At 50.9% G+C, this 15,584-nt stretch overlaps 1 protein-coding gene across 1 annotated transcript; it reads left to right on the plus strand.

Annotated features, from left to right (window-relative positions):
• Positions 1-3,555: 3,555 nt before the first annotated feature.
• On the plus strand, positions 3,556-11,336 carry HDHD5 (haloacid dehalogenase like hydrolase domain containing 5). The gene is made up of 8 exons (XM_030959733.1): positions 3,556-3,636; positions 3,719-3,919; positions 4,089-4,201; positions 4,990-5,083; positions 5,522-5,558; positions 5,915-6,089; positions 6,391-6,579; positions 7,148-11,336. Exons 1-8 carry the CDS (start codon positions 3,556-3,558, stop codon positions 7,503-7,505), a joined length of 1,248 nt encoding a protein of 415 aa, XP_030815593.1. The 3' UTR covers positions 7,506-11,336.
• The last annotated feature ends 4,248 nt before the right edge of the window (positions 11,337-15,584 follow it).

The following is a 15,584-nucleotide window of genomic DNA, read 5'->3' on the forward strand; positions in this document are numbered from 1 at the left end:
GTATTTGGGGTACAGCTGTTACCAGATGTGCCCGCAGAGGAAATCACGAGGTCTGTCCATGCACAGCAGTCGGAATGGGAAGCTCCAAGCAGAGTCACAGAGAAATTCCCAACGCTGAAGGGAAAAAGACACAACGACAGGGATGATGGGCTAAATCCTGCCTGCGGGTGCAGGGAGGGCTGGGGCTCAGCAGGCTCTGCCCAGCGCGGCACTTGGCAGCCCTGCCGCTGTCGCTGCCAGGCTCAGCCTGTGCCCGCCCGCTGGCACAGTCCCCCCGGGTCGGTTTAAAAATAAGCGCTCCAGCCTGTTGGACAGCCTTGCTCGGAAAAACAAACACGGCAGCGCTGGCAGCCCGCGGGGGCAAAGCACACGCACACTTTGGGGACACCTCTCCCAGAGCCCCCTGGCAGCAAAACAACGCATTCCTTCCCTTCCCTGCGGCCAGACCCCGCGTCCCACCCGCATCCCCCGTGCCCGGAGCCCCCGAGCCGGGGCGCAGTGAGCGCTGCGGGCCCGCCCGGGCCGTGGAGCAGGAGCGCCGCCCGCAGGGATGAGCCGGGATAACAACCGGCAGCGGGGGGATAAACCCTCTCCAAAATTCCCACCCCCTTAACCCCAGCCCCAAAACCCCAGCCCCAAAACCCCCATCCTCAAAAACCCCACCCCAAACCTCCCACCTCCATTCACCCCAGACCCAAAAACCCCACCCCCATTAATCCCATGCCGAAAACCCCCAGCCCCAAAAACCTCCACCCCTAAAACCCTCACCCCCAAAACCCCCACCTCCAAAAACCCCCACCCACAAAACCCTCTCTTTCAAAGAGAACCCTAACCCTCTCCCCCAAAAACCCCCCCCCCCAAAATTCCCCAAACCCCCATCCCCATTAACCCCAGCCCCCAAAACCCTCATCCCCAAAAAGCCCACCCCAAAAAGCCCCACAGGCAAAACCCCTCACCCCCAAAAACCCTCTCCCCCAAAACCCTCTCTCCCAAAACCCCCAATCCATCCCCCTCTTTCCCCCTCACCGTAACTCCTGGATATTTAATTGACAAATTTTTTTTCTTTTTTTTAGCAATGAAATCTCTGTGATAGGGAACAGCCTGGATGTCTCTCCCAGCTCTTTTTTGCACCTCGGGAATGGGAAGAAAGGGGTAAAATTATCCCTACACTTAAAATAAAAGGGACTGAGAGACCCCCTCAATGCAGTTCAGTTTAGAGGCACCGAAACCAGCAAGCAAAACAACCCAACCCGTCTAACTTGTGAGTGGCTGTATCATTAAAAGGCCATAAATCCCCGTTAGCAAACACCCTAAGCAGAAATCACAGCAAATCCATCACATTTTCACTCTGCCAGGAGGGACCGCCTTGGTGGACGGGTGAACAGCACTCGAGACAAGGCTCCTGTGTTTGTAATTAATTTCAGAAAGTCTCTGCCTCTCTCTTTGACTATTTTCCACTGACAGCCAGGGAAGGTGAGTGTTGGAGGCCTCTGGTTTGTACATAGTTGGGAAGGCACACTTCAGAGTAGCTGCAGTGTGCTGATGGAAGAAAGTTTTAAGCCCAGCTCCTCACAGAGCTAAATATTTTCAGTAATGTCTCCAAGGCCAGCATAAATTTTGCCAGAGCACAATGAGCTGCAAACACTTCTGAGAAATTAAAGTGATCCTGGCAAATTGAGGAAATTACAAAAAATAAACGGTAGGTAATTCAGTTAAGGCAAAAGCACTTAAGGAGGAATAACCATCTGTACAAATGTATATCTCTGAATTGCCAGTGCTTTAATAGCTCTGCAAATAGGGCTCTAGGTGTTGAAGTGGGTCAAAAACAAATTAAGGTTGGTGTTCATGGCAATGGAAGCGTAAAAACAAACAATTACACTGTGTAATTGATGCCTAAAGTCATACGTGTTAAACCTGCCCTGTCGAGGGACTCAGGAGATCCTAAGCCCAGTCAGAAAGCAAACAAACATTGCTTCATCTCCATGATGTGAAATGAACCTTTCACTTTCCCCAGGTTTGGAAGGGCTTCAGCTGAATTCAGCATCAAGATTTCTGTTTCAGGGTGCAGGAAAGAGGGATGCAGTCTGTCAAAGGGTAAAAAAGGGGACCAGAGTTTTAGAGAACCTTATTTATCTGTAGGAAAAAGGGTTTGCACAGAAAAAGCTGAGCAAAGGCAGGGCAGCAACTCACAGAATTCTTAAGGTTGGAAAAGACCTGCAAGGTCATCAAGCCCAAACTGACCAACCACCACCAGACCTTGTCAACCAGACCAGGGCAGTCATTGCCACATCCAGTCATTTCTTGAACACCTCCAGGGATGCTGATTCCACCACCTCCCTGGGCAGTCCTTTCCAATACATGACCACACTTTCAGTGAACAAATTCCTCCTGATGTCCAGCCCGGCACACCTTGTCCTGTCGCTGTTGCCTGGGAGGAGAGCCTGATCCCCACCTCAGGGGCAGGTCAGGGAGTTGTAGAGCCACAAGGTCTCTCCTGAGCTTCTCTTCCAGCCCCAACTTCCTCACTACTCCTCATAGAACCCCAGACCCTCCACCAGCTTTGCTGCCTCTCTCTGGACGTGCTCCACACCTAAATTTCTTGTAGGGAGGAGCCCAGAACTGGACGCAGCACTCGAGGCGGGAGCTCCCCAGAGCCGAGCACACGGGGACAATCCCTGTCCCGGTGGGCTGGCAGAGGTGCCAGGCTGCAGTGCCATTCCCGGGCATGCAGATGGCAGGCAGGGCGAGCAGGCACCAGCCCGACCGAAGCCAGGCCGCGCCCGGGCCCACGCCTCCGTTATCACGGAGCAGCTCCGGAGCACTTCCCTCACAGACCGAGAGCCTCCCGTTCTCTGACGCTGTGAAGGGCTGAGATAAACCCGCCGTGATTGCACTGCAGGGCTCAAAGCCTTTGGCTCCCTCCTGCCCAAATCTCTACCCACAAGAAAATATCTAACTCTTAATGGCACACCAAGCACATTCTTATCACACAGTAGACCCTAGCCCCTGACCCAGCCTAGGAGCAGCCGCCACTCTCCTAACCACCTCAGGACTAACAATATGATTCCACTACAACTGCCCCCGACTCCTTATTCTAGGCCTACTCTCCACTATTCTCCTCATGTTCCAATGATGACGTGACATTGTACGAAAAGCGCTTTCCAAGGCCACCATACTCTCACTGTACAAAAAGGACTACGCTACGGAATAGCCTTATTCATCGCATCAGAAGCCTCCTTCTTTCTAGCATGGCTTGCCGGTGATTCTGCACGCCTCTACCGTGGCAGGGCTGCTTGTGGCCAGCGCACCCCTTTTCCCTCCGGGTCCCGCTGCCTCCAACACCGGCTCCTCCCTCCAGCTCTCGCCAAACCCGCTTTGCCCGAAGCAGGGACAGCAGAACCCTTCCCTGGCAGCACCATTGCCCGGTGTGGGCGGGCAGGGCTCCGGCCGCTCCCCGCGGGCAGCCGCGGGCCGGGGGCGGCGGCGTGCCCGGGCCGCAGGGGCGGACGGGAGCTGTAGTCCGGGCGCGGCGGGAGCCCGAGGCGGCCGGGGCGGATGACGCTGCGCGGCTCGCTGCGGGCCGGCCGGGCGCTGCTGCGCGCCCCGGGGCCGCCCGCCCGCGGGCTCTGCGGCCGGGTGCGTGCGCGGAGGGGCGCGGGGCGGGCGCGGGGCGGGCGGGGAGACTCCCGGCTGACCGTGCCCTCCGCTCGCCTTGCAGCCGCCGGCCTTCGGGTTCCTGTTCGATGTGGACGGCGTGCTGGTGCGCGGCAGCCAGCCCGTGCCCGCCGCCCGCCGCGCCTTCCAGAGGCTGGCGGACGGCGGCGGGCGGCTGCGGGTGCCCGTGGTGTTCCTGACCAACGCCGGGAACTGCCTGCGCTCGGACAAGGCCCGAGAGCTGTCCCAGGCGCTGGGGCTGCAGGTAACGCTGACGGGGCGGCGGGAGGGAGCCCGAGCGATCCCGGCAGGGCAGCACCGCCCGTGCCCGGCCTGGCCGCGGCCCGGGGCTGCAGAGGGACAGCTCCAGAAGCGCCGGGAGACGGGGGCAGATCCTACCTGCGGGTCCCAGCCGGGCTCTTTCCGTCCCGCAGGTGTCTCCGGAGCAGGTGATCCTGTCCCACAGCCCCCTGCAGCTCTTCAGCCAGTTCCACCAGAGGTGCATGCTGGTGGCCGGGCAGGGGCCCGTGGTGGAGAACGCCCACAAGTATCCTTTGTGCCTGGTGGTGCTCTGTGTGCCCTGCTAAAGGCTGCTGACCCAGCCCCAGCCCTAGCCCTGGCACTCGCTTGCTCAGCTTCTGAAGCACTAGGAGACACAAAGGTCACCGGGCTTACCTTGTGGGGCAGCGTCCTTATGGACAGGCTCAGGTGCTGTTGATCTCCATGGTGGGCACTGCCTGGCTCCCCTGTTCAGTGTTTGGCTGCTCACGCTCATGGCTTCTCCTGTGATTGCTGTTCTCTTGGTGGGATGTGACCATGAGGACTCCGTCAGCTTTAGGTGTCTCATTTTTGAGATCAAAGTTGTGCTTCTCCCATTCTTCCATGGCAAAGCCCATTAGAGATCACTCCCAACTGTCCCATGGATAAGGTTTTCCCCAGAATCGGACAGCAGTTGAAGGAACTCAAATATGATGGGGCTTTGAGCAGTCTGGTCCTCCTGTGGATGTCTGAAGCCAAGATGCCCAGGTGAAAAGCACGTGTGGAATTTGGTGTAGCCAATTTCACACTCCTCTCGTGCAGATGATCTTTTCCTACTGTGATTTTTTAGCATTTAAATGTTTTAAGAGCTTGATTGTACAATGTAATTAGCAGAAGGTGTTTTTGTCTGGCTGAAAGCCATGAGGTTATACTTTACCACACTGCTCTGTTACTGGGACTTGCATTCCTTAATCCTACAGATGCTTCTGCAAGTAACTTACAGAAAAACTGTCACTTAAAAAAAAACCAACCCCAAACAAACCAGTCTCCACAGCATTCCTTGATGGTCTGAACTAGCCTGGGGTTCAAGCACGTGGTCACCATAGAGGCCCTGAGGAAGGCATATCCCCTGTTGGACATGGTGGACCTGAGCCGGAGGCCGAAAGAACTGGTAATTTCCTGAAGCATCAGCAGAAGGGGTGATCTGGGGCACGGTGGTCACAGCACACAGCAAAGGGACAGGGCAGCTGTCACTGAGGTCCCTTAGCACTGGCACTGAGCAGGCAGCCCCTCTGCTGTTCCCAGTGTTGGCTCCTGCAGGAGGGGCAGGGACTCTCCCCTCTCCTGTCTCTGCCTTCCATTGCTGTTCCTTGCAGTGAGGGGTAGGGTGGTTTGGTTGGCATCTCCAGCTCTGAGACAGGAGTACAAGATCTGTGAAACCCCATCTGGGATGTGGGAGGGGGAAAATATTCCTTCGGGATTCCAGGTGGTTTTTGTCCTGCCTTATTATGGAACTGCCTTGGCAGGTTCAAAGGAGGCATTTTTAGTTTTGTTTTGGAGATGGCATTAGGTTTTGCATTACTAATCCAGCCTTCCTTTTTTCTGGCAGCCTCCTCCTCCCCCCACTGGCTTCCCCACTATAGAAGGTAAGCAGAGGCCTGTGTTTACATATGAGCAGCAAGCAGAGCTAAGAGCAAGGCAGGCCAGCTGGGCTGGGAGCTAATGATGTGCTGTCAGCTCACTGCTGTCCATGGGCACCACATTCAGAGGGTACAGCCTCGCTGCTGGGAAAAGCTGGATTAAAACAACTTTTCCCTGTGCTGTGTGCCAGTATCTGGAACCAGAGGTGCACATGGTGCAGAGCTGTGCAGACTGGAGCCCTGGCACCAGCCATGTTCCACTGGTAGCTGTACTTACCAGGGCAGTCCAGCACAGGAGGGGTTTTGTTAGCTGGTGGCTTTTGGATGCTGTGAGTTTCCAAACAGCTCTCAAAATCTTGCAGGGGTGATTCTGTTTGGCGAGCCAGTGAGGTGGGAGACGAGCCTGCAACTCATTGCTGATGTACTCCTGAGCAATGGCAACCCTGGGGCAGAGCTGCAGGATGTGCCATACCCTCATCTGCCTGTCCTGGCCTGCAACATGGACCTCCTGTGGATGGCTGAAGCCAAGATGCCCAGGTGAAAAGCACGTGTGGTGTTTGGATTAGCCAATTTCACACTCCTCTCGTGCAGATGATCTTTTCCTACTGTGATTTTTTAGCATTTGAATGTTTTAAGAGCTTGATTGTACAATATAATTAGCAGCAGAGACATGAAAGCTGCATGAGAAAAAAAGGCTAAAACTTGGGGAGCAGCAAAAGGCAGACCACTGTCGGTGGAGGTGTGTGTGGGCACCATATCCAAAAGAGGCAATAACCAAGGAGTGCTTGCTGCCTCAGTGCTGTTACTGGGGATGCTGATGACCTCCTTTCTGGGGCAGGTTTGGCCATGGCACTTTCCTTCTCTGCTTGGAGAGCATCTACAAGAAGGTGACAGGCAAGGAGCTGAAGTACGAGGCCCTGATTGGCAAACCCAGCCCCATCACCTACCGCTATGCCCAGTACCTGATCCAGCAGCAGGCAGAGAAGCAGGGCTGGAAGGCTCCCATCCGACACCTCTATGCAGTTGGGTAAGAGATTTTTTCCTGCTGGTTTCCTTAGGGACTTGCAAACTGACTGCTCTTTAGTGGTGCTGGGGTTTTGTTTGGTTTTTTTGGGGGTTTTTCCCCCCTCTGGATATTTCGAAAGTTAATACCAAAATTCCCATGGTATCTCTGGAGCCTCACATCCTGGAACAGAGGCTTGCTGGCTTTTTGTACCCTACACAGCAAAGCTGTGGACTGTAGAATGCAGAGTGCACATAGAGTGACTCAAAGACAAAATTAAGAGACCCACTGTTAGCTCAGTTTGGCCAAACACATTGGGAATATAATCCAGGGATATCATCTAGTCATAGCTGAAACTGCTCTGGGTGCTTGGGATGTGCTGTCTCCCCTTTGAAAGGTGCACATGTCCTGAGCAGGACTCACTGGCCCATTCCAGCTGCTCCTCTTGATGTTAGCAACTATCTCCCAGCCCTTCCTCCTTCAGTGCTGTCTCAGTCTCAGTCCCCCAGAGCTAGAGGGTTTGTTTCACATTTCTGAGCCCATTCTCATGGGCTCATTTCTCGTTTTTGTTTCACACTGTGACCTTATCCAGGGACAACCCCATGTCTGACGTCTATGGGGCAAACCTCTACAACAACTACCTCAAGTCAGCTCAGCAGAACCAGGTCCAGGATGGGCTGAAGAGGAGCCCACAGGCAGCCAGTGCCCAGGCTGAGGTTTTTCTGGACCTGAGGAATGACTGCAACAACTCAGTGGAGAGCTGTGAGTCCATCCTGGTCTGCACCGGGGTGTACCGCCCCAACAGCACCGCTCCCAAGCAAACAGAGGAGACAGTGTTCCATGGACACCGGGACTTCTGCTTCGACCCCAGCCTGGTGCAGGCATCCCACATCGTGCAGGATGTGGATGATGCTGTGCAACTTGCTTTTAAAAAAGAAAACTGGAGCTAGGGGTTGTAGGTGTGCCTAAAGATCTGCTGTAAGGGGTTTTATGTACCGGAAAGAGGGGAAGAATGGGGAGGGACCTGGGGTGATTTTCTGATCTAGCTAATGTTTAAGAAAACTCCCTGTTGCAGCACTAAAAGCCCCTTAATTTTATTGATATTCATCTGCCATCCTGACAGCTGCCCACAGCTGCTGTGACTGTACATTGCTGCCAGCCATAATTGAGCCATAATGGAAACAGGGTATAAGGAGTAGGCTTGTCCCAGCAATCCCAGTTCTGTTCACCTCTCACAGCTCATTCTTTTCCATACTTTGTGTGCTAAGATCAGGGGAGCCCACCCTCCTCTTTGTGGGGTGTTTGAGGGCAAAGCTCTTCCCCACACAAGGAGACACCATCAGCCATTTGTAGAATGTGTTGTTTGTCCAGGCTGTGACTCGAGCTTACCACAAGCTGGGCTGTGGTGGCTCCATGCCAAGGGAAGGCTTTAAGTCTTAACATTCTCCTCGTGAAGAGTAAGTGCCTACAGACTTTAACAAATTCTCTTTGCCTGGGGATTTGCCACTGCATCATTGTCAGCCTGAAACAAAGTTCTGTTTTGCAGTCATCTGGCAGCTGTGGAGAGGCAGGGCCCCTCAAAGGAAGCTTCAGTAGCCAGAGCAACTTGCTGCAGGGCTGAGGTGAAAGTTATATTGTTCCCTCCCCCCTATTTAGCATTCTGTGAACACCCCTGCCTTTTCACATCCCACCAGGGAGCCGGCAGCCTGTGCTCAGCAGCAGAGGAAACCACCACAGAGTTTGAATTGGCAGAGTTGTCTTTGCCCAGAACTCAGTGCTGCAGCAAGAGGCTTTTTTGGCACCCACTCTGATCTCAACTGTTGCAGGGAACATCCACCTGCTCCAGCTGGCACAGCTTCCAAGAGGGGCCCTTCTTTGGAACAAGAGCCAAACAAAAAGAGTCACAGTCCACCTCTGCTCCTTCCTTGCATGCAAAGATTCGAAGAGAAGATCAATCAAGCCAGGATGGTACCAGAGCCCCAGATCCCCAGGCCTGACCTTTTAGAATACAAATGTCTGTGTCTTCCAGTTCTTTTGTTCCTGTCATCCCTCATGTGGTTTGCAGCTCAGGGATACCACATACAGTCTGACCTCTGGTCCCTCCTCTTTCTTTAACATGCAGGTAGAGTCCCCCTAACATGAATTAGCAGCTGGGACTTGCCTGCCCAGGAACATTTCCCTAACAACATGCACCTTCTATTGCCTCTGTTCTCCTAGCTCCTACCCAGAGAAAGATAAGACTTGTGTCTCCATAGACATTCCAAAGAAGATAAGGAAGGTTTTCATGAGAAATTAATGTGAAAGATCAGCTTAGCAAGGAATGTCTTAATTCCAGAGGAGCACTGTGATTTTAGAAGCACAAATCAGCCTGTGTATATGATGAAAAGCCTTGGAGCCAACACAACTGAGTTGATTTTCCTAATTACAGTCAGCTCACACCACACTGAGGTATCAGAAATGGGTCTGCTCTGCCTCTTCTTTCCTCCTTCCTGCTTTACCAGGCAGCTCCATACACAGGGTGCAAACAAGATGTTCTGCACAGAAGTTTGAGTTCTTGATTCAAATCTCAGCATCCATGTGCCCTGAAATTCTGCTCCAGCTGCTCTCCATCCTCTCATACTGACCTGTCTTCCTAGGAAGGTCACTGCAGCCTAGGCTCTGTTCTTAAGTTGTGCCAGGCTCTGTGTGTGAGGCAGATCAGGTGTTCTTTCAGTTACCCAGGCAAAAGAGTTCCTTCCCTGTTTCTCTGTCCTTCCCTTCATGAATAGGAGCAGAAAAACACCTCTTTGCATGTGTCTCCCTTAGTGAAATCCTCGATGGGAAGCAGTTTCTTTCTCTCTTACCATTACTTGGGGTTCTTGTCCCTTGTCTCATCAGAACAAGAATTGCTTGGCTGCTTCTAAAAGCAGCTGTAATGGGAGGGACACAGATTTGAATCCTTTTCCTTTTGCTGCAGAGAGAAGGAAATCACCATTTCATCTCGTTGCACAAAACAAGGGCTTGTCTCCAGTTCCCAGAAGGGCAGGCACAGGGAAGGAGTTGGGATATAACGCAGGGAAGGTCCTTTAGCTGCAGCCCCTCTCCACAGTCACAGCTGTGCTGTGCACCCAGCCTGCAAGGCCTGAAACTGGAGCCCAAACCCCATTTATTCATAGGGTGGCTCCAGTGTCCCTCAGCTTCACTTTTCAGAGGTGCCATCCACTGCAGAAAGAGGAGCACTCCCTTTGCTTGCAGTGCTTGCTGACTTGGGTGGGAACTTTCCTGGCATTCCTGGGAATGGTCCTCATAGCCAGACCTCAGGGAGGTGTTTGCTGGCAGGAAGAACGAGCCACACCTTCAGCGTGTTGAGTGCTGACTGCAGAAATGCTGAGGTCTGTCCATCTGCAGCCAGCCCTTGGCAGAGCTCTGTCTGTTCCTTGCTGGAAGTGTGGTGCCAGTTACTCAGAGAGAAGGTGCTGCTGAGCCACTGTGCCCTGAGGGCTGTGGCACCTCTTCCAAGGAAGGAAGAGGTTTGCATTTGCACAGAGAGGGAGCCAGGCATCTCCATCTTTGGAATAGCAGTGGAGGTGAGCTGACTGATGTGAATCTGCTTCAGATGCCAAATCTGCTTTTAGCTCTGGATTAGTTGGTTTTTTTTCCCACCAGTCTTAAAAATGTGTAGGAGGAACTTCAGTGATAAAGGATTTAAAAAAGTGCTTTGCTTGCAAGTTGAAAATTGAACAGAAGGGAGGAGAAGGAATCTAGAAATATCTTGTACCCTTTGCCTAATTCATACCGAAGTAAGGTTGCATAAAAATCTCTGCTTTGTTGCTCTCTGCACTAATTAGCCAGATGGGCTGCCCTTGGTCTGGGCAATGCAAAGACCTTTCCCCTCTTCCCCTTCTTAGCTCCTTGAAACAGTGCACTTTGTCCAAGTCCCTGCCTGGGAATTGCATGGACTCACTGGATGGAGTAGGAAATCTGGCTTCTCCAGCTGCTCTTGGACACTGGCTTGATTCTGAAAGGTTTCTGTTAATGGCATTGCTTGGCAGGTCTCCTCTGTTCCATGAGTTGTGCTAGAGTGTTGTACAGGCTTGTAGCTTATGTCCAGTTCATTTATGGACATCTGTTATTGCCAGAATTCAGTGAAATCCTTTTTCCTTGGAACTGCAGCTTCCTGGAATTAGCTCCCAGCGTGGCTGGAAGGAAACTCTTCCTTTGTCTCATGTATTGCTCAGAAGAGGTTTCTCCAAAGCAGTATTTCTGTCCTTTGGAGCTGTCATCCTTCTGTGCAGATTGTGGGACCAAGCAGGAGAGGGGACTTCACTGCTGGTCCAATACCTTAATATTTACATGGTGCACTGTCCTGTACAGCAAACAGGGCAAAGACTTGATCCTAACAGCTCCATCTTTCAAAGATAAACAGGTTTTAGTCAAGCCAGAAGGGAGCTTGCAACTGAGGCTAGCAGGAAGGAACCAAGGGATAGACCTTGTTCTGGATCTGAAACCAAAAGCTTTCATGGCCTGCAATAACATGGTGGCCAGAGAAGTCATTTCCTTTATTCCACAGGACACATGCAACTGCTAACCTGGCATTCAGGGCATCAGATAACACTGCTGTTCCCTTCCTTCCAGTCCTAACCCTGCCATGTCTTTTTCCCCCTCCAAGAAATGATAATGTTTCAGATTATGTCATGTGCACTGTAGAAGAGTGATTATATATCATTCAGAGAAATCACAAACTGTGATTATTTTAGATTTCATATTAATTTCCATGCAGTTACAGAGTTGCTGCTTTGTTCAACCACATATGTAAAATAATAAAATATGTTTTCTTTGAAATTAATTTTAACTTCCTGTGTGTACATGTAATGGATATTGTCCTGCTCTCTTTCACATCTTTGCCCTAGAAGACTATTAGGGCAAATTCTGTTTGCTTTTTCTTTTTTTTCCCGTTCTTCAAGCTATTACCGGATTTTCTTGAGGGAACCACCCTGAAAGATACCCCTTCAGCAATTAACTGGCAAACTTTCACACTAGAACCAAAAGCTTCCCCTGATTTCAACAGAAAATTCAAGATCCTGCTAGGTGAAACCATCATCTTTAATAATCTAGAAACATCCAATCCACTTGCAATTTTTTTTTATATTTTATCAGAAACTTTCCCATCTAAAAAGTCCACAGCTCACAGGAGGCACAGTAGACAGCAAAATAAGTGTGCTGCAGAGTCCTGAGAACTTTATGTTAAAAGCAACAATCAGTAAAGCACTTTGGGAGGGACTGGACAAGGATTCCCAATTGCAGCAGAGAGAAGAACTGAATTATATTCTACATCGTGGAGAAGTGACCTACAGCCCCAGCCTCTAATAAATAATGATAAAAAGTGTTAATCAGCCTCCTCCTTTTACCCAGTGCTCTGGTAGTTGGAGCACTCGCCCAAGATGGGGCTAATCAAGGTTTAGTTAAGCAGGGAGAGATCACAACCTGAAGCTCCCAGGTGCTTTTAATCACTATTGTCAGAGCAGAAGGGTGGCCTAGGGTTAAGATGCCTCTTGTAGGAGAGGCTGAGCTGGAATTGGAGTCTCATAGAAATCCTTACCCAGCCCAAGGTGCAGAGTTAAACACAGAAGAACCAACTTGAGCAAAAGGATCGAGAGCCCTGGGGGAGTTTGCTCCCAGAGGAATGCTGTGAGAAATTCCTGCCAGGGCAACCCTTGGGAAGTGCTTGGTCCTGCTTGCCCTGGTGCCTTTAGGGGCCTGTCCAAACCCTTCTATTGCCAGGCCTTCCTAACCCCAATTATAAAACCACAAATCTTTATGGTTTTTTTTATTGCTGCAGTTAATTTGATGAACACTTTGCACTAACAGACCTTCACAGATCCAGCCTACAACAGTTTAAAACCCTTCACCAGCAGGGCAGCAATGTGTTCTCTAGGAACCAAACCTCCATCAAGAAAACACTTAATTCACTGTAACACACCTACTTTTCCTTTTCAGTCATCTAAACTATGAAGAGCTTTCACTTACTCCTCACGGTCAGCTCAATAGATGCTCTACGCTAAGACTGAGTAAAGACAAAACACCAAAAGCAAACCCCAAATCCACTCTCCAAGCCCCTACCCTGCTACAAGCACAAAAAGAAATGTCTTGGCACTTTCTGCTGGCATTGAAAGCTCTTTGAACCAAAATGTAATTACAAGCAATAGACTGTTAACACTTCAATATCCTTTTGAAGAGGATCTGCATTCCCTGAGCCATAACACAGGATCAGCAGTTCAGGTACAAAGGCTGCACTTGGAAGCCAAGGCATCGCTGAATTTTGGTGCTGGCCAGGTGAAACTTTTTTACACTTATCTGTCACTTCAGCCCTGACCATTTGAATGGGTTAGATAAGTGCAGCACAAAGTGTGTGTCAGAGAATCCCAGAAGCTTCCTTTCCCACACAAAAGGCATTTTAAGTATGGTTGGAGCAGATCATGCTCGAACTCCCCGAGATCAGCTTTGCCTCTTCCCCTCCCACTGCTGCCAGTTTCTGACAGCTTACTGCAGGGTATAATTAGGTATCTAGTTTCTGGTCTTTCTTTCAGGCATATATCTGCCCTGTTTTTCTTTTTTTTTTTTCCTTCCCCCAAGAAATTGAGTCATTATTTTGTTTCCTCCCAAGTTCAGCCCTCAAGAAAGTTTTGCCTTCCCCCAGCAGGGGTATTTTTGAGGGCACACTTGTTTCCACTTGCAGTGTAAACTAAAAATGGTAGCATTTTAGATATTCAGTATGACTATTGCACAAAACTCTGTCTGCTGTTTGCCTTTAAATATATGTATACACACACATCTCTATGCATACACATCAATACATTAAAAAAGCCAAAAACATAGCTTGGGAGCTACGAAAGAGTAGAATCTATTTATAGTTTAGCTTTTTAATGTTTTAACAGTAATGGTTAAGCAATAACACATCCAAGGACTGCACTTTGCATTAAATAACTGGATCACATGGGAAGCATCATCTTGTCACATCCCATCCTACAGTGTGCTGCAAAAAGCTCTTCAGTGCTCTCTCGAGTAGAAGTCATTTTTCCCCTCATTCCCATTTTGAAGCAGAGGCACAATTTCTGCTTCCTTTCCTACAAATAAGCTCCTTCCTTATCCTCACCTCTTTGTTGTGTTTGCACTTCTGGAGCCCATGCTCAGCCCAAGGAAGCCCTTGAGCTTCCACCCTCCTTCCTGGTGTTCCCCATTCCTTGTCACAGCTCCCCTTGCCGTGCCACCACAGGTTCTCCCTGTTCCCACCTACCTTGGATGCAGGAACCTCCACAGCCCAGCAGGAATCCTGTGGTGTCTGGAGAACCCTTTCCACGAGGCTGCTCTTGCCCTGCTCACACAGCCCCAGCCCAGCAGCCCCCTGAGCTCCCAGCTGCCTCTCAGCTGCCTCAATTCCCTGCTCCCAGCTCCCCACATCACCTGGGGGGCAGGGTCAGAGCCCATTTCCCAGCTCTGCACACCAGCTGTGGGTGACAGCCCTCCCAAAGCCCAGGGATCCCCACTCCATTCCCTTCACCCCAGCAGGTGGGACACCAGACAGGCACCCAAAGCTTTGGGGAATGGGGCTGCTTTGTGAAATGAGTGCCTGGATGAAGAGCAGAGCTGTGAGTGCCTGTGGCAGGCTGCCAGGGCAGCGTGTGAGCATGTTCAGCCCCTGGCACACAGGGAATTGCACTGCTCAGGAAACCCAGAACATGACAGCCAAGGAGCCAGAGCTGTCACTGTCTGCTGCCCAGGCAGGGCAGGAGCAGCCCTCTCTGCATGAGGGCCATTGCCCTGAGCAGCCCAGATGGATGCTCGTTTTCACTCCACATCCTCTTGTGGAAGTGGAAAACCCCTTGCAGCAGAATGTGGCAAGAGCAATTTAGCTAATGCTGAGGGCTGACCACACATGAGTCATGGCTTACCTGAGAAGACTCAGGTGAAGGCACTCACCCACCTTGGATAAAAGCCAGGATCCAGATCAAAAGATGTGGTTTTACCCTCTGCTACCGGGCACACAGGCTTACACTGCCATCCAACCCAGCCTTTATGTGGAAACCACGTGAGGCGGCACAGCTGGTGTCATTCACACCACTCTGAGCTGTCCTGAGCTGGGCAACTCCCAACACCTGCCCAGGAACACGAAACAGCACCAGAGAGAGCAACCATCCTCCTTGGCCATGGACCCCAGCCTCCTGCTCCCTATCAGAGCCCATCCACAGAGCCTTCAGTGAAGTCTTTGTGGGGTTGTACAGAAATTGTAGACTTTTGTAGACAAAAGTCTAAGCAATTGTTTGGCCATGGATTTTTCTTGGGCAGCGAAGTCAGTCAAAGAGAGAAAGCCTTCCCCTGATTGTTGCAGTGTGCCCAAAGAAATCTTTGTGTCAATCCACCCCAAGTTCTCCCTTTCCCTTACTCAGTTATCTCTTTGCTTCAGGTTTAAGCATGAATTCTCCTTGTACTCCAGACTGATTTCTCCTTGTAGCCAAGAGCAGCAGGGACATTGACATGTATTAGATGGTTGTCACTGCTGTCCTGGATGTCCTTTCCAGCACCAAGCTGCATTTGCTCAGTGCCGTGTGTTGATTCAGCAACATGCTGAAAACATGAAGCTATTTTGGATCTTTATGGCAAAGTGTAGTTAATACAGATGTTTGTGGAGACAGTTTATTTGATGTGCTCCACACCATTGTCAGGCAGCACCTGGCTCATCACTGGTGGGCACAGGTATAGATGAGGAACTGGTGATGCTGAGCACCAAGGCACTTTGGAACATGATGTGCCAAGCCATTAGTGCTGGTGATAAACAGATGCAGCCAGCTATTCAGCTCAATTCGAGGCCATTAATAGTGGGTCAATAAAGGTCCCAATTGTAGCTTTCAGTAGAAGAACTCTAGAGCTGTTCATATAAATTCAAAGGCTCTGCCCCATCATGGCAAACTGGGCAGGGCCCTCAGCACGTGGATTGGCTCAACTCAGAAAGCTGGTGGGATAAAAGACACTTACTTTGATGAACAAACACATCA

Source organism: Camarhynchus parvulus, chromosome 1A (assembly GCF_901933205.1).
Source record: "Camarhynchus parvulus chromosome 1A, STF_HiC, whole genome shotgun sequence".
Taxonomy (NCBI): Eukaryota; Metazoa; Chordata; class Aves; order Passeriformes; family Thraupidae; genus Camarhynchus; species Camarhynchus parvulus.

Bases quoted from the DNA above. Each gene is read 5' to 3' on its own strand.
- HDHD5 (XM_030959733.1), top strand. From the start codon at position 3,556: ATGACGCTGCGCGGCTCGCTGCGGGCCGGCCGGGCGCTGCTGCGCGCC. The intron at 3,637-3,718 runs GTGCGTGCGCGG...CTCGCCTTGCAG, and splicing joins CCCGCGGGCTCTGCGGCCGG to CCGCCGGCCTTCGGGTTCCT. The intron at 3,920-4,088 runs GTAACGCTGACG...TCCGTCCCGCAG, and splicing joins CCCAGGCGCTGGGGCTGCAG to GTGTCTCCGGAGCAGGTGAT.